The sequence below is a fragment of the Bos indicus genome, chromosome 28 (genome assembly GCF_029378745.1).
Source record: "Bos indicus isolate NIAB-ARS_2022 breed Sahiwal x Tharparkar chromosome 28, NIAB-ARS_B.indTharparkar_mat_pri_1.0, whole genome shotgun sequence".
Classification (NCBI taxonomy): Eukaryota; Metazoa; Chordata; class Mammalia; order Artiodactyla; family Bovidae; genus Bos; species Bos indicus.
In genome coordinates this window covers 9,237,399-9,261,834 of record NC_091787.1, presented here as the reverse complement: position 1 = coordinate 9,261,834, position 24,436 = coordinate 9,237,399, and the positions used below count along the sequence as shown (strand labels likewise).

Genomic DNA, 24,436 nt, shown 5'->3' with positions numbered 1-24,436 from the left:
TCCCTTATTTCCTTCCACAGCACTGCACAGCATGTGGAATCTTAGTTCCCAGGCCAAGGATTCAACCCGAGCCCCCTACACTGGAAGCAAGGAGTCTAACCCACTTGACTGTCTGGGAAATCCCAGTTTGGCCCATCTTTATGTGTCTATGCTTAGCTCACTAATAAAGAGTCCCATCTTTATGACTTGTAAAACTAAGGAGAAGATAACTGAGTGGGAAAGCCCTTAACAGGTTGGTTAATCCAGTTGTAGCCTAAGTCTGATTGGAAACCACCATAAAGACCAAAGTAGTCATTGTCTACCTGTTGGCAGCAACCTACACTGCAGGCAAAGGACCCAAGAAATGCCTCCTTTGAATTAACTAACTTCTTTGGGAGAACAACCAATGCTAAAGCTTGATGTCTCTGCTTCATGAAAGTATTTTAGTAAATGGCTTTGAAAATGTGATTTTAAATGCCTGAGTGTGCCAGTGAAATAGGGCTTATATAGCATGGGTTTAGACTGTTCTAAATTTTCTCTCATCGCTTGCCACTGCAAGCAAGCGCCTTTTGGTGCTATGAATTCACAAGATAGACCTGTGTTCTGTGTAACTCTTCTGAATGCATTTACTGATTATTCACCTCTAAACATTAGGACTAGACTATCAGTCTCCTGTTGGGTTTTTCTAAAGCAGTTTATACTCAATTCTTTTTCTGCAAACTAATTACAATTGTAATAATTGTTTAGATTTATTTTTATTTCTTACTGAAGTATAATAAACATATGGAAAGCTGGACATATCTATTTGAAAGTATACAAGCATAGTCTGAAGATATTGCAGGTTTAGTTCTAGGCCACCACAATACATTGAATAACTCAATAAGGTGGTTGTTATCGTTTAGTCACTAAGTCCTGCCTGACTCTTGGCAACCCCATGGACTGTAGCCCACCAAGCTCCTCTGTTCATAGGATTTCCCAGGCAAGGTTACTGAAGTGGTTGTCATTTCCTTCTCTAGGGGATCTTCTAGACCCAGGGATCAAACCCACATCTCCTGCACTGGCAGGCGGATTCTTTACAACTAAAAGCCACCAAGGACACTCCCTCAATAAGGTAAGTCACATGAATTTTTTGGTTTCTCAGTGCATATAAAAGTTATGTCTATACCATCCTGTAGTCTATTAAATAGGCATTCTATCTAAAAAACAATCTACATACCTTAATTCAAAAATACTTTATTGCTAGGGAATTCCCTGGTCCAGTGCACTTCCAAATGCAGGAGGTGTGGGTTCGACCCCTGGTTGGGGAACAAGATCCCATGTGCCTCATGGTGTGCCAGAATGTAAAAATAAAAATTTTGTAAATACTTTATTGCTAAAACATACTAAACGTTATCGGAGCCTTCAGCAAGTCATATTCTTTTTGCACCAGTGGCATCAAAGATCGCTGCTCCCAGATCATCATAACACATATAATAAAAATGGAAAAGTTTGAAATATTGCAAGAATTACAGAACATGACACAGAAACATGAAGCGAGTAAATGCAGTAGGGAAAATGGTAGCAACAGACTTCCTGGACACGTGGTTGCCCCAATTTGTGAAAAATGCAATCTCTGCAAAGGCAAAGAGGCAGTAAAGGCAAAGCACAATAAAACGAGGTTTGCCTGTATTTCAGAACCGGCTTTTAGAAATGCGTTTCAGTCAATATGTTCATCAAGCACCTACTCAGTGCTGGAAACAAATCCCTGATGCTGCTGGTTACGATCCAGTAATGCGACCAAGACACACATAAACATCCAAACCACAAGGAAAAAGGTGTGAAAAATATACATGCAGTGCGAGTGCCAAGGGAACACAAAGGTGGGCAGGAACTCAAGTGAGACCTCCAGGAACAGGGCAAGTTTCGCAAAGGATGAAAGAACTGAATCTGGAAGAAAGGGATTTTGAAATGAACGTTACAGCGCTTTGCTGGGATGAGAACAGATCTGTGGGTTTGTGTACATTTAGTTCTTTCTTCTCTTCAAGGGGATCTCTATTGAATGACAAGGAAGACCTGCTACTTGTGGAGTTGAAGTGAAGGTCAGAGACTGCAGCGGCTCTTTCCATGACTTCAAGGCGGGGATACTCAGGTGTAATTTCATACCTCGGCTCTGGTTTCAGAGATAAAGAGGAAGGGGTTTTCCCTTTGTGTATAAAGCATTAGATGATTACCGTTGAGAAATATCACTAAGTATTTTACAGGAGATTATGGCTTGCATGTGCAAATGCCAGCGGACAATGAAGATATGGATATTACTTCGAGGCAGGGAGGTTCTGCCTGTGTTTCTTTCATTCACAAATCCTGGGTTGGAGGATGCTGGAACACAGACCAGTTGAAGGTTCGAGACGAGGAAGTGCATTTGAGAACTCCTCGTTTCAGTCTCTGATTTTCCTCTCCTGCATAATTACATTGCTAGCTGAAGAAAGACTGCTTGGCTTCATATGCAGGGCCAAATATGAAAAGGTTACTGAACCAAAATACCATCTGAATGTGTATATGATATAACCCATCACTTTTCTTTGAAGAAAATTCCGAAAACACGAATAACAAGTATTCAAAACTACACTATTTTTCAAAACAGCAATAAGTGAAACGAAAATTTTTTGTTCCCTAATCTCTCATCCCAGCTCCTTGCCCAGAGACCATTAGTTACAATCTGGAGTGCCTCCTTCCTCATTCCTTATTGATAGCCACACTCAAAACCTACCTAGAGATGTTGTTTAGCCCAAAACCATATTAGTCTACAATTTCATTTATTTAACATTATATTGTGAATATCTTTGAAGGTCAGTAGCCTCTCCTCTTTCCAATGGCTTAATATTACTCTGTGTCAAAGTACCATCATTCATCAACCACCTCCTACCTATGTGCATGTACGCTACCAGCAACTCTTCTCTGCTTCAAACACACTCTGCAAAGACGTCTCCAGTATCAAGTCCTTAAAGGGGGATCACTGGATCAATGAGTAACAGACGCTGCCAAATAATTTCCTGAAAATTCCATCAGTTTACACTCTCAACTGTGTATGAGGGCAGCCTCCACACCAACTGGAAGTTTAAGTGAAATTTAGCACACTTGCGAGATTTAAAGTCATTATAGTTCACAGAGCACTGAATGATAATGAGAATAGAAGCCACTAAGTCAATTAGAGCGGATAAAGTAAAGAACTAGGGACTTCCCTGGTGGTTGAGTGGTTAAGATGCCATGTTCCCAATGCAGGGGGCACAAGTTCCTAAGATCCTACATGCTGTGTAGCTCGGCCAAAAGATAAAAATAAATAAAAAATAAATTAAGAAAAGTAAAAGGCTGTACAATTTTTATGGTTAGGAAACTCTTTATGCTGCTCTCAGGATAATAACTATGAAGCTAGAAAGTAGGCATGTTTGCTCTTTAGCATGTACCTGTCTTATCACAAATATTTTCTTTTGACTTGGTACCAAACTATAAATAAATCAAAGACACAGATATTCATAGGTTCTATCAAATTAGAGTACTATGATTTTTCTTTTAAAATGTCATATCTGGAATATTCACTAGAGACAAAAGGACTCAAGGTTCTGAGATGATGACTGCGGTTGGGTGGCATGGATTTGTGGTGGGAGGAATAGTTCACATTTCATCACTTTCCAGGAATCAAAGACAGAGAGAGGAGGTGGTCCTGGTTCAGCCAACCTAGGACTGGGCCAGACAGGTTCCACCCCAAATTAGCAAGAGCATCACCAAAATGCCTGATGAGTTGAGACTGTTGCCAGCCAAGTTGATGGATAGAAGCAGCAAGGGGGAGGTAAAAAGAAAAGAGACCAGGCTGGGTCAGAGACGTGGGAGGGATTATCCTCGGGGATAATCCACCACAGACGCAATGGTTCCCATGGATGGCCGAGCATAGTGAGAAGGCAAGCAGGTCACCATCCAGGATAAATAAATTACTGGTTCAAGAAAGTGCAATCTGTTTGGACTGGGAGATGGTGATTGTAAAGCTAAAGGGAGTCCCTCTCATGAGAGTTAAAAACACCAAGTGTAAGGGTCCTCCCGGGCAGTCCAGTGGTCGCAACTCCATGCTTCTACTGCCAAGGGCCCAGGTTCAATCCCTGGTCGGGGAAATAAGACCCTGAAAGCTGAGCAGGACAGCCAAAAATAAAACAAAGGAACTAAAAAAAAAAAAAAAGAAAGAAAATCCAGATCAATAATGCAAAATTCAGTGTTTGCGATCCAATAAAAAAGTTAGTAAACAAACAGGGGACTTCTCTGGTAGTCCAGTGGTTAGGACTTCCCTTTCAATGCAGAGGGGTGCAGGTTTGATCTCTGGTCCGGCAGTAAGATCGCATATGCCTCCAGGCCAACAAATCAACACATAAAACAAACAACATTGTAATAAATTCAATAAAGACTTTAAAAATGGTCTACATAAAAAAAAATTTTTTAAAGAATTTAAAAATCATACAAAGAAGTAGGAAAATCTGATTAATAACCAGGAGACAATATCGGACAATTTAAGAAAAAAACCTGAAAAATGCCAAATGTAGGTTCTGGACAAAGTTCTCTAGTTTTTTCTGGTTCCACATCTCTAAACTTCACATCAGGGTGAAGTAAGGAACTACTGAATATTTTCTAAATGCAGAATGATCTGATTTTCCCCTAAAGAACAAACAAAAGGACTCGCCAATCGATCAAACAGATCTTGTTGGAGCTTGAAAGGATTGCTGCGTATCAAGGAGGGCAGGTAGGGGCCTGCTGGGCTGACTCACAGAAGACACCATCCAGGGCAAGTGCTGGTGGGCCCGTTCCCTGTTATTAAAACACATGTAATTGCTTCAGGTTTGCAGATGGTCTGATGGGCTGCTACCTCTGCCAAGGCAGTGAGGCTGCTGGATGGGATTCTGCCAGCCACCTCTCAGCCTAATTTCAAGAAAAGGGCAACTCCTCCATTTACCAATTTTGTTCCCGAAGTTTTTCACTAGTGGTCTGCCAGACTGACAGCACTGAGAACTGTGGAAAAGCCTAAAATCTCCCCTGGTTTAAGCCAGGAAAGAGGCCCAGTCACAACTGATAACACCAACTGCTGCTGCTGAGAAATGCTAGGCGTAGGGGCCCTGATGAGGGAGGCTCCAGGTCCCAACTCTGCCACTCAGCCGCTGGCTCAAGTCCCCTCTGCGAAACAATGTGATTTCTATGCCCCCCCACCCCAAGCTCTAACGATGCCAAGTTGTCAATTTGGGCATCTAAGTCCAAACCCGCTATCTAAATGGTCAGGATTAGCAAGGCCAAGCCTTCTCTCTGATTTAGTATCAGGTAGCAAAAAGCTCAGGACATAAGGTATAACATAGACAGGACTCCAGCCTCTGTCACAGTGGAGGGTGTGTGGAAGGCCTGGGAGGAAGCGGGGAGTCCAGAGGGTATTATGAAGGGTCAAGGCTATGGGGTGGGGGGAGAGTCCTGCCTAAGATAACAAAGCATGTGTCCTTAGAAATAAAAGACTTCTGTTTGCTTGGTAAATTAATAAGATACAAAATTAATCATCATCTCTAGGGGTTGCTACTCTAGCATCAATCAATAACTGAGAGTTTTTAGGCTTCAGTGTCTTGGCCATCGTATTATACTCTGTGTAACACTATCAGCGGGCTAGCATGCTTGGAGTTTCTGTGCTTTAAAACTGGGTGGATGTTCCCTGTGCCCCCACCCCCTCCACTGACTCTGAGGAACATTAACTTTGAAAGGCTTGTTTAATTTTGAAGAAATCAGTTAGCTGTTGTTAGGCTTTCCATAGAGAAGACAGCATGTTTTTAAAAATTTGGTGGTATTTACGACTAAAAATAGACTTCGAGCCCTTATAGCTTGCTTAGTGGAAGAACTGGCAGTGTGGCCTATTAGGTCTAACCTAACAGAGATGTAAATGGAGTCTAAGGAAATATATAGCCTTCAAGGTGGGGACTGACACATGGACATCCACCACAGCAGTACTGAGAAGAGTAAAACAACCTCAAAGTACCATAATCAGGAAACTCAAGTAGCTCTATGGCATGGAATGTAACAGGATGGAGGATGGGAAGCACCTCCCACAGAGAGGTGCCTGGTTAATCCCGAAGGACCAGCCTTCAGCTGATAGAAGAGGGAGAGATTTCTTTGAAGGAATCAGTAGAAGAACTGAGAGCTGGGGCTGCTTTCCTTCCTCTATGCGTACGGCTCTCTGTCCCATCCCCAAGCCAAGTGAAGGGGGCCTCAAGATCACCGCTTGTCAGAGGTGCTTGCCAAAAGGAGGAGATGTTCTCTCACTCTTAGCCTGATGCCTGTCGATTGGTAGATGCTCACAGTCCCAACCACTCTGCCACTGGGACACCTGCCCTGTGTGGGACCTTGCCCAAGGTAAGAAGTGCAGAACATACTCCTGAGACAGAAGGACCTGGGGTGAGCTGTTGGAGGCATGTGTGAACATTCAGCTGGGGATGGTTTGCCCAAATCAGGTAGCTGCAGGGTTGAGTTCCCACTTGCTGCAGAAGGGGAGGAGAACCAAGGCCACTTGCCCCTCTTTGGGGACCTCAACATTTCAAATCAGGCTTGAGTTGGAAGTGAAGAGAAAAGGTTTGAATTGGATGAGAGATTTAACTACTGTATGGAGTTCACTTCATTTAAATATACTAACCAGAGATTTAAATATACTAACCAGACTATTAGATGCTGCTGCTGCTGCTGCAGGATGCTGCTGCTGCTGCAGGATGCAGACTACTGGATGCTAGGAGACATATTACTATACTCATTTTTCAGAGGTGGAAACTAACAGAGAGGTGAACTGTTAGAAGTTAGAGGTGAACTAACTGTTCAAAGTGATATAGCTCAGTGGCAGAGTTAGGGCCCTGGTAGGTCTGTCTAGCTCCAAAGACCATGGTAAGGCTGGTTACAGTTCCAAATATGGATTCTAGAGTCAGACTCAGAGAAGGCAATGGCACCCCACTCCAGTACTCTTGCCTGGAAAATCCCATGGACGGAGGAGCCTGGTGGGCTGCCGTCTATGGGGTCGCACAGAGTCGGACACGACTGAAGCGACTTAGCAGCAGCAGCAGCAGCAGAGTCACCTATGGCTCTACTATGCAATAGCTGTGTGATCTTAAACAAATGATTTAACCTCTCTGTGCCACAGTAAAATGGGCAGAATAACAGTGTATCCCACATAGGGTCATTTTGAAAATGAAAGTTCACACTGCTGTATTTAACATGGATAACCAACAAGGTCCTATGTATAGTGCAGAGAACTCTGCTCAACGTTATGTGGCAGCCTGGACCGGAGGAACGTTTGGGGGAGAATGGATACTCATATACACATGGCTGAGTCCCTTAGTTGTACACGTGAAACCATCACAATGTTGCTAATCAGCTGTACTCCACAATAAAAAGTTAAAAAAGAGATATTCCCCTCTCCAGCTGTTAGAATTTTTTTTAAATTATTACTATAAAAAAAGAAAAAGAGTTCATGCAGGTGAGTGCTTGGAACAGCACTTGACCTTAAAAATGTTAATGGTGATGCTTCTTTAAGGCTAAGAATGCTGAAGATGGCGTCACCCACCAGAAGCTAAGGGAGACAGCTGGGACAGATTCTGTCTTTCAGCCTAGAAGGAGCCAATCCTGATGACACGTGGACTTCTGCCTCCAGGCTGACAGGTCACACATTTCTGTTTAAGCCACTCAGTCTGCAGGATTTTGTTACGACAGCCCTAGGAAACTAATACACATGTGATATGTTCATTGCTTCTGAAATGGAAAAAAACAACTTTTGGGACCTCTGTTTTCTGATAGCAGCAAAGTGAGAAATGGATCCCAGATACAGCTTCTTCCATCTCTGTCAGGAACATCTGCATAATCTCTCCATCAGAAATACATATATTTAGGTGAAGAATACATCTAAAATAACCTAAACTCTTATTCATAAATACAGCACATCAGCATTTCCAATGTGTGTTTCTTGGATTATTGGGCCTAAGAGTTGGAGAACAGGCTTCAACAGTCAAAGAACCCTCTTCCTCACGCTCTCCACATGCAGTGAGCTGTCCCCTTCAGCTGCGCTGACCAACCACTGTGACCAACCACCAACACTGACCGACTCAAGGATCAGCACCACCCCCACCCCCTCAGGCTGCCCCAATTCTATCTCAGCTAACCAGCCACACCTGCTAGCAGGAAGGAGCAGTCTGCGTCTGTGCCAAATGCAGAGGTGATGCTGAAGACGTGTCTGGGTTTTTTACCCTGTGGACACACGGTCTACCCCAGCCCTTCTCACCCCAGTTACACAAAGTCCTGGAACACTGAGAAATATCAGAGGTTGGAGCCCACTCCAGACCACTTCAGCAAGATTCTGCAAGATAAGAGCCAGCCATCGATATTCTGTAAAAGTTCTCCAAGTGATTCTGATGTGCAGTCAGGGTCCAGGACCATTGTCTATGCAGATCACAGGTGGGCACTAATAAGTTTTGGGCTTCCTAGGTGGTGCTAGTGGTAAAGAACCCACCTGCCAATGCAGGAGACACAGGAGATGCAGGTTTGATCCCTGGGTCAGAAAGATCGCCTGGAGGAGGCCATGGCAACCCTCTCCAGTATTCTTGCCTGGAGAATCCCATGCACAGAGGAGCCTGGTGGGCTACAGTCCATAGGGTCACAAAGTGCCAGACATGACTGAAGCGACAGCATGCACGCTATAGATAGCTTTTAGTGAGAAAAGTAAATTTAAATCTGTTTTTTGTGGGAGCTTTCTTCCAAGTTTTTTGTTTGTTTGTTTGAATTTTTTGGCCTTGCAGCATGTGGGATCTTAGTTTCCCAACAAAGAATCAAACCCATGCCCCCTGCATTGGAAACAGCCCCACTCCCGGCCCCCACCCCCAGTGTGAACCACTTGGCCGCCAGGGAAGTCCCTCTTCTAAGTTTTGAAATCTGTCCTCAAATTTGCTGCCTATAGTGCTGGATCAAATAGCAGCCAATGGACGGTATAAGACCCTGCCCCTTTCCAGAGCCAGTGTTTGAAGTACTTTCTATGTGCAAAGTGATGTGCCATGCTCATGTGAAGTCGCTCAGTCATGTCCAACTCTTTGTGACCCTATGGACTGTAGCCTACTAGGTTCCTCTGTCCCTGAGATTTTCCAGGCAAGAGTACTGGAGTGGGTTGCCATTTCCTTCTCCACGGGATCTTCCTGACCCAGGGATCGAACCTGGGCCTCCCGCATTGCAGCCAGACGCTTTACCATCTAAGCCACCAGGGAAGCTCCATGCCATGCTCATAGGTTACCCACAAATGGCCAAGAAGGGTAGGGTGGTGAGAGAATAAACCAAATGAAGGATAAGAGGGTCATTTGAGACTAATCTCATGATAACTGCAACTACAGATTTGTGTTATGTAAATTAAAATTATTCAGACATCAACCTAGTTGTGCAATAGGTGAGCTTAACCCATGGCCAGACACTTTCTCCCTTCCATTCAATGATTTCATTTGGATGGAGGCAGTTGGCATATCAGAATCACCTATGAGGCTTGTAGAAACTACTTCTGGGTTTGGGAAGGTTCTGCTCTTCCTCGTGCTATTTTGGAAGCTCAGAGCTCCTGCAACACGGCCCAGTTCCCTTCCTTCCCTCACCTGCCTCTCTATTTCATGATGGCTGGCAGGATGGTCTTGCTGCTGCTGCTAAGTCGCTTCAGTTGTGTCCGACTCTGCGACCCCATAGATGGCAGCCCACCAGGCTCCTCTGTCCCTGGGATTCTCCAGGCATGAACACTGGAGTGGGTTGCCATGTCCTTCTCCAATGCATGAAAGTGAAAAGTGAAAGTGAAGTCGCTCAGTTGTGTCCAACTCTTCGCAACCCCATGGACTGCAGCCTAACAGGCTGCTCTGTCCATGGGATTTTCCAGGCAAGAGTACTGGAATGGGGTGCCATTGCCTTCTCCTGATGGTCTTGCTAATGCCCCCAAAATAACAGGACTGATTTTGTGCAGAAGAAAGTCCTGGGAACCCCCAACAGCCTAGATGCCCGTGGGCATGTCCAGCCCGCTCAGCCCCTATGTGGTTTCTGGAGGGAGGAAGCTTGCTGGAGAGTCCTCTGTAGATCACACGGATACACCGTGGCCTCTGGGGCTGTGGAGGAGGGCAGGCCATGAATCTGGACTAGCACATGCTCTCCGTCCCTGGGGACTTCACATCTACAGCCTTTCATGCTGCTTCCTGTAACACTTCTCAAAAATTCACCATGTGCTCTGGCACCCTGAACACAACATAGCTTGTTTCTGATTCCCTGTTACAAATGGCAACTCCCACCCAATCTGGACACTCCCCTTCCAGTGATTTTCTTTCCCTATGTGATTTTTTTCTCGGCCACACCATTATCAGTAGAAAGGTCCTGTATTGTATAGATTCATTCACAGTAAATCTTATTTATTTGTTACATACCCATAAAGCATTTATGATGTGCTTGATGGCATCTTTTAAAGATTTTTTTAAAAGTCTTTATTGAATTTGTTACAACATTGTTTCTGTTTTATGTTTTGGCTTTTTGGCTGCAAGGCAAGTGGGATCTTCGCTCTGGACCAAGGATAGAAAGCATACCCCCTGCATTGGAAGGTGAAGTCTTAACCACTGGACTGCCAGGGAAGTCCCTGGGGGATATTTTAAGAGCTTAAAAAAACACGAATTCACTTTTTTTCCTAGTTCCCAGAGAAGCTGTTTTCTTAGTTTTCAACAGTGGCCCTACTAGACACTGCTCACCTGCTGGGACTCTCTGAAGCAGATCTATAATCCTTTCCTCCTCTGCAGTCTCAAGTCCTATCAGACACTGAACCCCTGACATCTCCAAAATGTATTATTTTGTTCTTTCTTCCCCCAAGGATTCTTAGAGGTTGAATGATGTCCCTTAAAAGATATAGAGTGGAGTCCGAACTCCAGCACCTCAGAGTGTGATTGTATTTGAAGACAACTCTTCATAGAGGTAATTAAGTCAAACGAGGTCATGAAAGTAAGTGCTAAATCAGTATGACTGGTGTCTTTACCAAATGGGGAAATGTGAAAGGAGAGAGCCACACCCAGGGGGAAGACAGGGAACAGACACTGGCTACAAACCCAGGAGACAGACTTGGCACATCCTCATGGCTCTCAGAAGGAACCAACCCTGCCCACAGCTTGATTTCAGACTTACAGGTTTCACACGGTGAAACATTTCTGCTGTTACTGCCACCCTCTCTGTGGTGCTTCATGACAGCAGCCCCAGCAAGCGAACACGGATGTCTTGGAATTACACTCCCCACTCTCCATTCTTCCCTCCACAACCACACCCAGGCCCTTAGGCAAATGATCTTCCTGGGTGACTGCAATAGCCCCTTGGTGTCTCCTGGCCTCAGTCTTTCTTCCTACCCACCCCTTGGACAAGCCACTTATGAGAATAACATTTCTAAGAGTCTATTTCCATCCCATCATTTCACAGGAAGACTCTTCCGGGACCTTCCAAGTGCCTGGGAGATCTGGGTCCTCCAGACCTCCTCTGGAGCAGCACCTCCTATGGTAGCAGTTAGAGAAAACATGGACCGTGAGAGACAGGTATGCTGAGGTGGGAGAAACAAGTCTGTCCCTCTTGAACAGGTAAGAAGCTTGCTTACCTATTGAACGAGTTCAATCAGTGTCTTCTCTCTGTTCTTTTCTCTCTATAGTCCTGTGCTGAGATGCTCTGAGAATCTAAGGGAGAGGCTCTTAGCTTAAACATTCTGATTCAGCTTTCCATGTGGGAGATTTAAAAACGCTCAATTTCACTGGAAGCTCTAAGTGTGCATCACTGTACACCCCTAGCACTTAACAGTAGTGGTGATACATTCTTGGACTCAAATACTGGATGGATGGGTGGATGGATGGATGGGTGGGTGGGTGGGTGGATGGATGGATGGATGGATGGATGGGTGGGTGGATAGATGGATGGATGGGTGGATGGATGGATGGATGGATGGGTGGGTGGGTGGATGGATGGATGGATGGGTGGGTGGATGGATGGATGGATGGGTGGGTGGGTGGGTGGATGGATGGATGGATGGATGGGTGGGTGGATGGATGGATGGATGGGTGGATGGATGGATGGATGGGTGGATGGATGGATGGATGGGTGGGTGGGTGGGTGGGTGGATGGATGGGTGGGTGGATGGATGGATGGATGGATGGATGGGTGGGTGGATAGATGGGTGGGTGGCTGGCTGGCTGGATGGATGGGTGGGTGGGTGGGTGGATGGATGGGTGGGTGGGTGGATGGATGGATGGAAGTGTCATCATCTACCCTCTTGCAATCTATTTCCCATTTATCAAACACTGTCACACCACTACCAAGTTCAAGAAGGCCTATGGCCTCAGTGCTATATGAATGGAACAAACTCTTTAGAACCTGATATCTTTGCTGGATTTCCTTTCTTCCTGCTCCATCCACATGTCATCATTCAAGGCACAACTCAAATTTGACATTGACTAAAAGCAGAGGAACCAGAGATCAAATTGCCAACATCCGTTGGATCATCGAAAAAGCAAGAGAGTTCCAGAAAAACATCTATTTCTGCTTTATTGACTATGCCAAAGCCTTTGACTGTATGGATCACAATAAACTGTGGAAAATTCTGAAAGAGATGGGAATACCAGACCACCTGACCTGCCTCTTGAGAAACCTACATGCAGGTCAGGAAGCAACAGTTAGAACTGGACATGGAACCACAGACTGGTTCCAAATAGGAAAAGGAGTACGTCAAGACTGTATATTGTTACCCTGCTTATTTAACTTATATGCAGAGTACATCATGAGAAATGCTGGGCTGGAAGAAGCACAAGCTGGAATCAAGATTGCCGGGAGAATTATCAATAACCTCAGATATGCAGATGACCCCTCCCTTATGGCAGAAAGTGAAGAGGAACTAAAAAGCCTCTTGATGAAGGTGAAAGAGGAGAGCGAAAAAGTTGGCTAAAAGCTCAACATTCAGAAAACAAAGATCATGGCATCTGGTCCCATCACTTCATGGCAAATAGATGGGGAAACAGTGGAAACAGTGGCTGACTTTATTTTTGGGGGCTCCAAAATCACTGCAGATGGTGACTGCAGCCATGAAATAAAAGACGCTTACTCCTTGGAAGAAAAGTTATGACCAATCTAGACAGCATACTGAAAAGCAGAGACATTGCTTTGTCAACAAAAGTTGGTCTAGTCAAGGCTATGGTTTTTCCTGTGGTCATGTACGGATGTGAGAGTTGGACTGTGAAGAAGGCTGAGTGCTGAAGAATTGATGCTTTTGAACTGTGGTGTTGGAGAAGACTCTTGAGAGTCCCTTGGACTACAAGGAGATCCAACCAGTCCTTTCTAGAGGAGATCAGTCCTGGGTGTTCTTTGGAAGGAATGATGCTAAAGCTGAAACTCCAATACTTTGGCCACCTCATGCGAAGAGTTGACTCATTGGAAAAGACTCTGATGCTGGGAGGGATTGGGGGCAGGAGGGGATGACAGAGGATGAGATGACTGGGTGGCATCACCCATTTGATGGACGTGAGTCTGAGTGAACTCCGGAAGATGATGATGGACAGGGAGGCCTGACGTGCTGCGATTCATGGGGTCGCAAAGAGTCGGACACGACTGAGTGACAGAACTGAACTGAACTCAACTCAACCACTTGCCTTTACATCTAAAAAAGAAGTTTCTATCTTTCTCCCATCTAATCCTTCTTTTCATCTTACCTCCGAAAAAGAGTTGAAGTTCTTACTTTTAAAATACAACTCCTCTCTCTGTGTTTTTGGTATCTTTATTTATCTAACATAGGTGTACATATATCTCATTTGCCAGATTACAAATTCCTTGAGGGAAATCAATGTGCTGTGTCTTCTCCAATAGAAAATGCTAAGGACTTATTGGTAGATAGTTGCTAAGAAAATTAATCCTCTCTGCCTTCCCAGGGAAAACAAATCCCATTAATTATTCGACTTCTCTCTCTTTTCCCTCTTAACATTTAATCTCTACACTCCTGGTGACACCATATCCTTTAAAATCTGTTGTTCCCCACCCTTAGAAAAAGAAACTTTTGCCATGTTTTCCAACAGCTTTAAATAAAAGCTTACTACTTTTCCTTGCTACCTTAGTAAATCTGACACTTTATCACCCACTCACTCCTCAAGCCTTTTGTAATTATGTTTTTGTCCCTATAACTGAGTTCCTTCCTAAAAGGTCCTTCCTGAAAGTAAGGACAAATGCAAATGTGTCTTTGTAGGGCCTGCCCTTGACTACAAGATGCTGCTGACACTACTTTCCTTGGCATTGAAGCAACATCCAACCCTGACCTTTTTCTGTCTTTATTCAACGTACATATATTGAGACTTACTATGTGCTAGGCATTGAGGATACACTTATGAGCCAAAAGACATAGGAGTCCCTGGCTTGTGGGGAGAGACAATGAGACCATCAGCAAACATTTGAGTATAAACCAGGAAAGTGTTGCAAAGTACAGATGCCTCCACCAAAGACAGCGTTCTTCTCTGGCCACTCCTCTTTCTGCCTCTCAGCTCCTTTTCTTCCTCTGGACTCCAGATGGAAGTGTTCCTCAAGGCTCCATCCTTGGCACCTCTCTTTGCTTTTCAACAAGGACTCTCTCCTTGACAGTCCCATCCTCCTCTCGGGCTTCAACTGTAACCTCCTGAAGCAGGCATCTTAAACCAATCACTTCCTGCCACACATCTCAACTCTACAGACTTCAATCTCCTTTTTCTGCAGTCCATAAACAGACAACTCTCAATCCTGAAAAGTGAAAGTCGCTCAGTCATTTCCAACTCTTTGCGACCCCATGCACTGTAGCCGGCCAGGCTCCTCTGTAGATGGGATTCTCCAGGCAAGCATACTGGAGTGGGTAGCCATTCCCTTCTTCAAGGGATCCTGATTCTGAGATCAAACCCAGGTCTCCTGCATTGCAGGCAGATTCTTTACCATCTGACCCATCTCCCACTCTCAATCCTAACAACACACAAATCTTATCTTCCCCCTTAATCCTCTACTGAAATTGTTAGTAGCACCCTCTCTGCTCACAGGCCGAGTCTCATCTCTCTCCAGTTCCCGAGGGTCCCAGATTTGGTCACATAACCATCCCTGAAAGCCACCAATACTTCCATCTGCCTCCTTCTGGCATTTAAGGTTCTAGGGTCCTGGATCCAAATGATCTTCCAGCCTCACTGCCTCAATCTGCCAATACTTCAGCACCAGGCAAAGTTAGTTGTCGCTGACTCTCCTCAGAGCATTCCTTCTATGAGGCCTGCTCTCACCCTGCCCCTAGGCACACATCCTCAAGTCTATTTCTCTGATCAGTAAATATCAGAGGTGACAGTATCATGCAGCCATTGATGGACGGTAAGGCCGTGCAGCAAACTGGATGAAATGAGATCCAGTTTTCAAACTGGATGAAATGAGATCCAGTTTTCAAACTGGATGAAAACTTGTGAGATCATATTATACAACAAAAGCAAGATGCAAAATTGTCTGCAAACAGGTTTTTTAAAAAATAATTATCCAGATAAAAATATATAAGGAATACATCAAAATGACAAAAATAATTATATTAGAGTGGTGGAATGTTGGATGAGTTTTTTCATTTTTCTAGATTCCAAATTCTATTTAGTTTGGTTTTTAAAATATGTGTATGTTTCAGGACTTCCCTGGAGGTCCAGTGGTTAAGATTCTGTACTTCCCCTGCAAGGGGTGGGGTTTCCATCCCTCATCAGGGGAATAAGATACCACATGCTGTGCAGCACAGCCAAAAAAGAAAAATAAATTAAAAAAAAATATTATATGTGTGTGTGTATGTATGTTTCAAAATAATTTTAGATTTACAGAAAATTTGAGAAGATAATATAGAGCATTCCTATATACCTTACGGTGGTTTTCCTTATTAGCAACATCGTATATTAGTATCACACTAATAATACCATATCAATATGGTATGGTATCAATATAATATCAATAATACCCTACCAATATCAATAATTTAATGTGGTTTTTAAAACTTAAAAAAATTACAGTTTGGTAAAACCAAATAACCAGCATAAACAGAGGAAAAAGTAATTTTTTCATAACCTCTAACTCCAACTTAGCATCCTCATAGTTACTATTTTTCTTATTATCTTGGTCTCCTCTTGGCATGGATTCTTAACTAAAAACTGAAACAAATTTTGCTCTGCTATCATTTGCCACACATGTGTGCCTGTAGTTAAAATTTTATTATTTGATTTAAAGGTTCTGGGAAATATTTTCTATAAACATAAAGAACCATGAAATTTTTTTTAAACAGCTGAACCAGAGCCACATCTAGAATCTAAGCTGTGTACACTGCTGTTCAACAAGTCTAGAAGCTCTGCTTGGGTCTGGTCTCCTCCTTATTCCCCCCATTGCCTCAACCCCCACCCTGAGTATTACACATCTAAGAATACCGAAGCTCAGGACACAGACTTGGTAAGTACCAACTGTAACAAACTGGACAAGTAGGATAATTCTAATCGCTGGGGTATTGATTTCAAATTACTAAAAGAAAAGGATTCTTTATGAAATTTTATGAGATGTCAGTTTTCCACTTTTGATAAACAGGACATCACAATGTCTTCCCTTGACATCATTCAAAAAACCTGGTTAAAATTTAGGTCTTACATAGAAATGGATTTTAGTTTATAAATTAGAAAAATCAAAGAAACAGCAAATGATAAATATTCTAAAGAATGTATTTTCAACTTGCTTTTAAAGTCTGAGCTACAGAAAATGAAGTGTTGTGTTGTTGTTTTTTTTTTAACATTTCTCCCCTAGTGAGTTTTCTTTGTTCTAACTGCCAAGTTGGTTTCAAAGATTCTTTCTGGATACCTAGCGGTTAGAACAAGTCCTACAGATTATTCAAAGAAATAACCAACTGAAGTAGTACTTTCTATAGGAAATAAAAAGTGCTACTTTTTATAGGAATATATGACATCCTGTTTTAAAACAGAACTTAAATAAAAATCTCAAATAAGTCCCCCTATTTGGGGTGGGGGACCTTCCCATGTGGTTCACTGGGTAGAGAATTTGCCTGCAATCCAGGAGACGCAGGCAGATATGAGTTTGATCCTCAGGTCAGGAAGATCCCCTGAAGGAGTGCATGGCAACCCACTCCAGTATTCTTGCCTGGAAAATCCCATGGAGAGAGGAGCCTGGTGGGCTACAGTCCACAGGGTTGCAAAGAATCAGACACGACTGAAGTGACTGAGCACGCACCCTGCTTTTTCAGTTGAAAAATCTTTTTTCCATCTCTGAAGATAGTCTATACTTGATCAAACCAGAACCATAATACTAAAATTAGAAAATATACTGAACAGTGTCCTAAAACATATTCTGTATCTAATCTTATATGATTTTGGAAAATCCCTAACGCTAAATAAACAACATAACATTCTCGTATCTTGTCGCAAAAAAATGTGAGGAGCAAAACTTTGTTAAACAAATTAAGGATTGTAAGAAAGGAAAAACTTATACTAAGTTTTCAGTGAACCTGCTGCTAAGTCGCTTCAGTCATGTCCGACTCTGTGCGACCCCATAGACGGCAGCCCACCAGGCTCCCCCGTCCCTGGAATTCTCAAGGCAAGAACACTGGAGTGGGTTGCCATTTAAGTTCACTAAAATAGTTGAAATTCAGTCACTGTCGAAGTCCAGCATCAGGTTATAATTCCAAGGAAAATGCTTGATTAGGATTAATCAGGATTAATTATCAGGATTAATAAATAAGAAAATGGTATTTCCAATTGGTGACTAAAGACTGCCAAGTTAAAGTTAGAAGTAGCACCACTGACAGTTTTCAAGAGAACTGTGTTTATGGTTAAAATTGCTTATCTTATCAACTACTGTATAAGTCTACGACAAAAGTGACTTGATTATCTAAGAATATCAGTATTATTGATTTATTACTGGCTGATGCTTTAACAGCAAGACTAAAAAAAAAAAGTTAATCACTCAGTCGTGTTCGACTCTTTGCGACCCCATGGACCACAGCCTGCCAGGCTCCTCTGTCCATAGGATTCTCCGGGCAAGGCAAGCTTCAAATCAGTCTTGTTAACAATTAACTTGGTATTACAGAGAGAGCAGGACCCAGGCAGTCTGTCTTTAGGCAAGACATCCTTTTTGAGACTTTTAATGTCCTAACTATAGTTACAGTGAGGAATTGTGTAGTTTTGTCAATGAGCTTTGAATGAGTAAACAGAGATAGACTGGAAAGTATCAGAAGCAACTGAAGCACACGGTGACCCAAAGACGCTTCTGGAAGGATGTACAGTAAGTCCCCTACATACAAACCTTCAAGTTGAGAACTTTCAAAGATGTGAATGTGCATTCACATGTCCAATCACATAAATTAGTTCACGTGTCTGATGTACATGGTCACGTGTGTGCATCTTCTACAAGGGGCTGTGCTTTTGTGTGCTTTATTGTACAGGACTGTATGCAGTCAGGAGTACAGTACCATTATTTCAAGCCCAGGATGTCGGAAGCAAACGTAAAAGCAGCGGTGATACAGATGGTAGTGCTAAGAAGCGCCAGCTGTTGTACTATATACTGCAGTACTTTTCAAAGTACTATATTGTAAGGTTGCTGCTGCTAAGTCGCTTCAGTCGAGTCCGACTCTGTGCGACCCCATAGACGGCAGCCCACCAGGCTCCCCTGTCCCTGGGATTCTCCAGGAAAGAACACTGGAGTGGGTTGCCATTTCCTCCTCCAATGCATGAAAGTGGAAAGTGAAAGTGAAGTCGCTCAGTCGTGTCCGACTCTTAGCGACCCCATGGACTGCAGCCTGCCAGGCTCCTCTGTCCATGGGGTTTTCCAGGCAAGAGTACTGGAGTGGGGTGCCATTGCCTTCTCCATACTGTAAGGTTAAAAATGTTTTATTTTTCGTGTTTGCTTTGTTATATATTATTTGCGTGAAAAGTATTATAAAACGATTACAGTACAGTACTATACAGCCGATTATGTTATTTGGGTACCTAGGCTAACTTTGCTGGACTTATAAACAAATCAGACTTACAAACCGCTCTCAGAACAGATCTCATTCCTATGTAGGGGACTTACTGTCCTTTGCAAGGTGAATAGTAGAAGGTGCCAAGTGATTCTCAACATTTTGGTACATTTTTGTCTGATCTGAAGTTTCAAAAAACAAGCATTCTTCTAAAAGCAGAAAACAACAGCTGTATTTTGTAAAAGGACAATTAAATAATATGTTAAAACTTGGTATCTGAATGAAGTAAAAGTTTTATAAAACATTACAAAAATGTCTTGAAACTACCCAGTGTTGTTGAGGCTTTAAGAAAAAGTTCCCGTCCACTGCATACCAATGACAGGCAAAAGAAAGCAACTTTCCTTTCTAACTCAATAACACTGATGGTCTGTTGTTGGCATATGGATAATATTTATTTCAAAGAGTAGAGTAAAGCTACCCAGTTACTAAAAGTCACAGAAGCTATATAGACACACCACATTACTGGGATGCTTAAAGATCATTTCCACACTTATTATCCAAAGATCCTGTTCTTTATTTTTAAAGCTCTAGAAGATAATTACTAAATAAATTCTAGTTGGATTACCATGTGCCTAGGGGTAAAAATATAACTGGCATTATTCTTACCTGGTGCTGCACATCGGAATTTGCTGGGCAGTTCAAAGTAATTGGATCACACTCCTCTTCTATGGATTTAAGAAAAAAAAAAGATGCTCAGCTTGATGAAGAAAGCACATGCTCTGTAGTATAAGGCCTAAAATGAAGACTTAATATTACGTTCTGTTTACATCTGGTAAAACCAGGAGGACCTTGAGCGGCCCAGTTACAAGTTCCCCTCCTCGCTCTGCTCCTGTGGACAAGACCCCAGCTAAACAATTCTCCTTCTCAAGGGGATCAGGCACAACCCTTGCTTATTCCTGAGCTGTGGGTTTCGGTTCCCTGCCAGACCACTGAGTTATTCAGACAATTACATCCTTCCAGGAGCCCTGGGGCACACACCCGTTTACAGGACAGCCTTGTCGCCCGCAGCCCCTGGTTGCTCACTCTGTTCCCAAGCACAGCCCCTGTATGACCCTGCATGGCGTGCAGCATCGTCCTCCCCCAGGCCACGAGGCTCCGTGACTCATAAGCTGCTGTCAGTCTCACCTGCCAGATGTCCTGTGCGTGGCCATCCTCATAACCCCATGGCAGGATCCCTCCCTGGCCAACGTAGTGAACAGGAGGTGATTCAAACTTTCCCCTCTGATCATCTTACATCAGGTTCCACGGTGTTGGCTGTTTGACTGACAGTTTACTAAGCCCTTCAGAGATCAGGGAGTGGGATAATACTTATCTTGACAGCTCAGCCTCCTAAAAGTCAAACTGAAACCATTTCAGTTCTAAAGTGGGGATTGCCAGTGAAAGTCAAAGGAACATGATAGACATGTGAAACATCTAATACTTCTCATAATTAATTGTGAGGAAGGAAATTCCATTCTTACGCTGTCTTACGTATGTGTTAACTTCATAGCTCCCCAATTTGTGGTGAAGACAAATACATTAAAAGCTGATCTGGGGGACTTCCCTGGTCGTTCAGTGGTTAAGATTCTGCACTTTCACTACAGGGGGAACAGGTTCCTTCCCTGGTCGGGGAACTAAGATCCCACATGTCATGTGGTATGGCAAAAAAAAAAAAAGCTGAGTTTTTCCATTAGATTTTACTCTTTAACCATAGAATTCAGTATCATATTAACCTTGAAAGCTGACAGAAATACAGTATACTATGAAACAAAAGTTTAGTGGCATGTAAAATTTTAGAGTTATAAAGCCTTACACAGAGAATCACTTAACTCAAGGTTCAAAAGTTAGGACTGAATGACAGATTGATTGATTCATCCATTATTTATTTTCACATTCTGTAACATGCATTGACCTACTACAGACTGAGCTGATAGATTTGTTCATGTAAGGGGCTATATTTATTGCTGCCTACATGATTCTGACTCAAAGGTCATTTTCCCTTAATATTATTATCTGTGAAATTTAAACTAAAAGCACGGTCTTTTACTAAGATTCCATATGGTATCTTTTTCTTTTTTAAATTTATTTGGCTGCACTGGTTCTTAATTGCAGTATGCAGGATCTTTGGTTGCAGCATGAGAGATTTAGTTCCCTGATCAGGCATAGTACTCGGCCCCTGTGCGTTGGGAGGACAGGGTCTTAGCCACTGGGCCACCAGGGAAATCCCTACACCATATCTTTCTAAGCTGGAGCAATGGAGATCTCACCTAGGCTTGTGTTCCTCATGATACAGTTCCAGTTCTCTTGCATGAGAATCACTTGACTGTCTGTTAACAATACAGATTCCTGGGCTCTACCTCCAGACTTTCTGGTTTGGAACTTCGGGGAGTCCAGAAATCGGACACCTAACAAGCACCCCATAGAATTCAGATGCATCCTACTAAAGTGATTTTTCACAGTGACAGACATTTGATTTCAGTCATATTAATTCTTGCAATGGCTGTGCGTGCTGGGCATGCTCAGTTGCTTCAGTTGTGTCCAACTCTACGTGACCCTATGCACTGTAGCCTGCCAGGTCCATGGGATTCTCCAGGCAAGAATACTGGAGTGGATTGCCATGCCCTTCTCCAGGAGATCTTCCCAACCCAGTGATCAAACCCAGGTCTCTTATATCTCCTGCATTGGCAGGTGGGTTCTCTACCACTAGCGCCACCTGGGAAGCCCCTCACAATGGCCAGTGTCATCACGGTTACCCGAGCACTTTTGAAAAGGCAGGGCTTTTTATTTCCCAACACAATGTTAACTTGAAATTAAAAGGCAACTTTTCTTACATGGCCTCCCAAACACTCCTGTGGTCGTATCCTTCTCACTCCCATCCACCCTCCAGTAAAGAAGTTTCTAGAATGGTCACCTTTGTACTGGGGGAGGGGATTATAATTTGGGGGAGGGGCTTTAACTGTTGGTTTGCTGTAACAGGAGACTGCCAAGAGTCTGAGTCAAGGTTGGGTGGGAGGCAGTGAGCTGGTGGGATGAGTGGGACCAGGTAACATCATATCACGCAGACGAGAGAGGTTTTTAGTTTCATTTTAAAACAAACTTAATAGCAAAATACCATCAATTAATCGGCAAAATGAGAAATCATAAAATACAATACATTGGCTTGCTGGTTTCGGGGCAGACATTTTTATTGGGTTGGCCATAAAGTTCGTTTGGGTTTTTTTTGTTACAGGCTATGGACAAACCCGAACACCCGAATTATTTTAATGATTTCCTCAGTACTTGTTTATTTTCTCCTAACTTTTCCAAACTGAACTGCTACATTTTATTAACAAAAATTTCCAAATATCACCCATGTAGAAGTTCAAATTACACAAAATTATTAACAATAAAATCAGTCTATTTCTCTTTCACTTTACATTCGCTATATAATTTTTTTTGGACAATGAAACTCAGAGAAAAATGAAGGTGATAAAATTTTGATTAAATCAAATATATTTTTGTGCAATTTCCCCTCACTAGGAATAGCTGCTGAAATATCAGAATTTTTTTTCAAAAGACATTTTTCTTTCAAAATGTGAAGAGCCACATTCCTTCTAGAATTCTCAAGCCAGTAGTTTCTATAAGATATAGGAATTCATGAAATAAACTGAACCCCAATCTTAAATGAGTCCTGAATTTAGTGCCTAAAGAGTCTCATGCTGCTAAGTCACTTCAGTCATGTCCGACTCTGTGCGACCCCACAGACGGCAGCCCACCAGGCTCCCCCGTTCCTGGGATTCTCCAGGCAAGAACACTGGAGTGGGTTGCCATTTCCTTCTCCAATGCATGAAAGTGAAAAGTGAAAGTGAAGTCGCTCAATCATGTCCTACTTGTAGTGACCCCATGGACTGAAGCCCACCAGGCTCCTCCGTCCATAGGATTTTCCAGGCAAGAGTACTGGAGTGGGGTGCCATTGCCTTCTCCAAAGACTCTCACAGAGAACCTATAGCAGACACTTGACATAATGAACCGCCTGAAATCTCTAAAATCAGGGGAGGCAGAAGCTACACATTTGTTCCCAAGAAAACAAGTATTATCACATGTTTTACCTCAAAAATATGCTGATCACTGAAATTACACTGGATGCCTACAGTTGACTTACGGTAAAAAGCACAAAATTCAGACCCATTTTTGTTTGGACCATGTTGAGGAACAGTGTTACATTGTCCGTAGGGAAACTAGGAATATACTAGAATTAGGATGAAGATTTTGTGAAACATGCTTCTTTTCTTAAGAAAATATATTTTGAGGACTTTTTAATCATACGGAAATGGTTCAAGCTAATTACAAATGACTCCTCTATTAAATATAGTTCAGTTCAGTTGCTCAGTCGTGTCCGACTCTTTGTGACCCCATGAATCGCAGCACGCCAGGCCTCCCTGTCTTTCACCAACTCCCGGAATTCACTCAAACTCCTGTGCATCGAGTCCGTGATGCCATCCAGCCATCTCATCCTCTGTCGTCCCCTTCTCCTTCTGCCCCCGATCCCTCCCAGCATCAGAGTCTTTTCCAATGAGTCAACTCTTCGCATGAGGTGGCCAAAGTATTGGAGTTTCAGCTTTAGCATCAGTCCTTCCAATGAACACCCAGGACTGATTTCCTTTAGAATGAACTGGTTGGATCTCTTTAAATATAGTAGCCCCCTAGAATTCACTTATGTGTCAGAATCTGAATCTGTACTTAATATAATTCGATTACATTTACTTTTAATCTATAAACTAGCCTCTTCACTAATTTATGTGGGCTTTGTGTTCCTAAAAACAACAAGAACATTACCATAATCATTTAACACTGATATTGGCTCCATTATCTTTAACAAAAGATATCTTTAACAAAATACTGCAGATATTAAATTGTTGTATTATCAAATGCAAATGTTGGAGTAAGTTATCAAACTTCCAGACATGGTTCATTACATTTAAGATCATGTATTTCTTGGAGAAAAATTATGTGCTTAATAATGCTCTTCGACCCCATGAATAAAGACAGAGGAAAGGTCTAGAGTATGGTTTTTAATAGTCATGTTACTTGTCAACTCACCATTGTTTTAATTGAGGTTTTGTAAAACTTAAATTATTGAAGAAACAGTTATAGTACAGTTACTGTATTATCAGGCTGCTAAGCAACAATCTTTTTCTCTTAAAACAGGAAATCACACTCAAGATGATAAAAACAAACAAAAAAAAGATTTCAGATGGATCAAACCATGGCACTGCATTCCCAGAGTCACTGTGGCTCGGTTTGTGCTTAAAACAGTGGTTCCACTCTCACCTCTGCTCTGAGAGCTTTCCACAGTCCTCAACCCTGATTGATCACAGTTCTCTTGCCAGACTTCCCTCCACCCTGTCTGAAGCTCCTGGGTGC

At 42.8% G+C, this 24,436-nt stretch overlaps 1 protein-coding gene across 1 annotated transcript in view; it reads right to left on the bottom strand.

The window, feature by feature from the left end:
- The window catches only part of EDARADD (EDAR associated via death domain), a 66,288-nt gene that overhangs the window by 20,356 nt on the left and 21,496 nt on the right, over positions 1–24,436 (bottom strand). Inside the window, exon 4 of the mRNA XM_019953686.2 lies at positions 19,661–19,719. Coding sequence (XP_019809245.2) covers positions 19,661–19,719 — 59 coding nt within the window. The remainder of the gene's footprint in view (positions 1–19,660; positions 19,720–24,436) is intronic.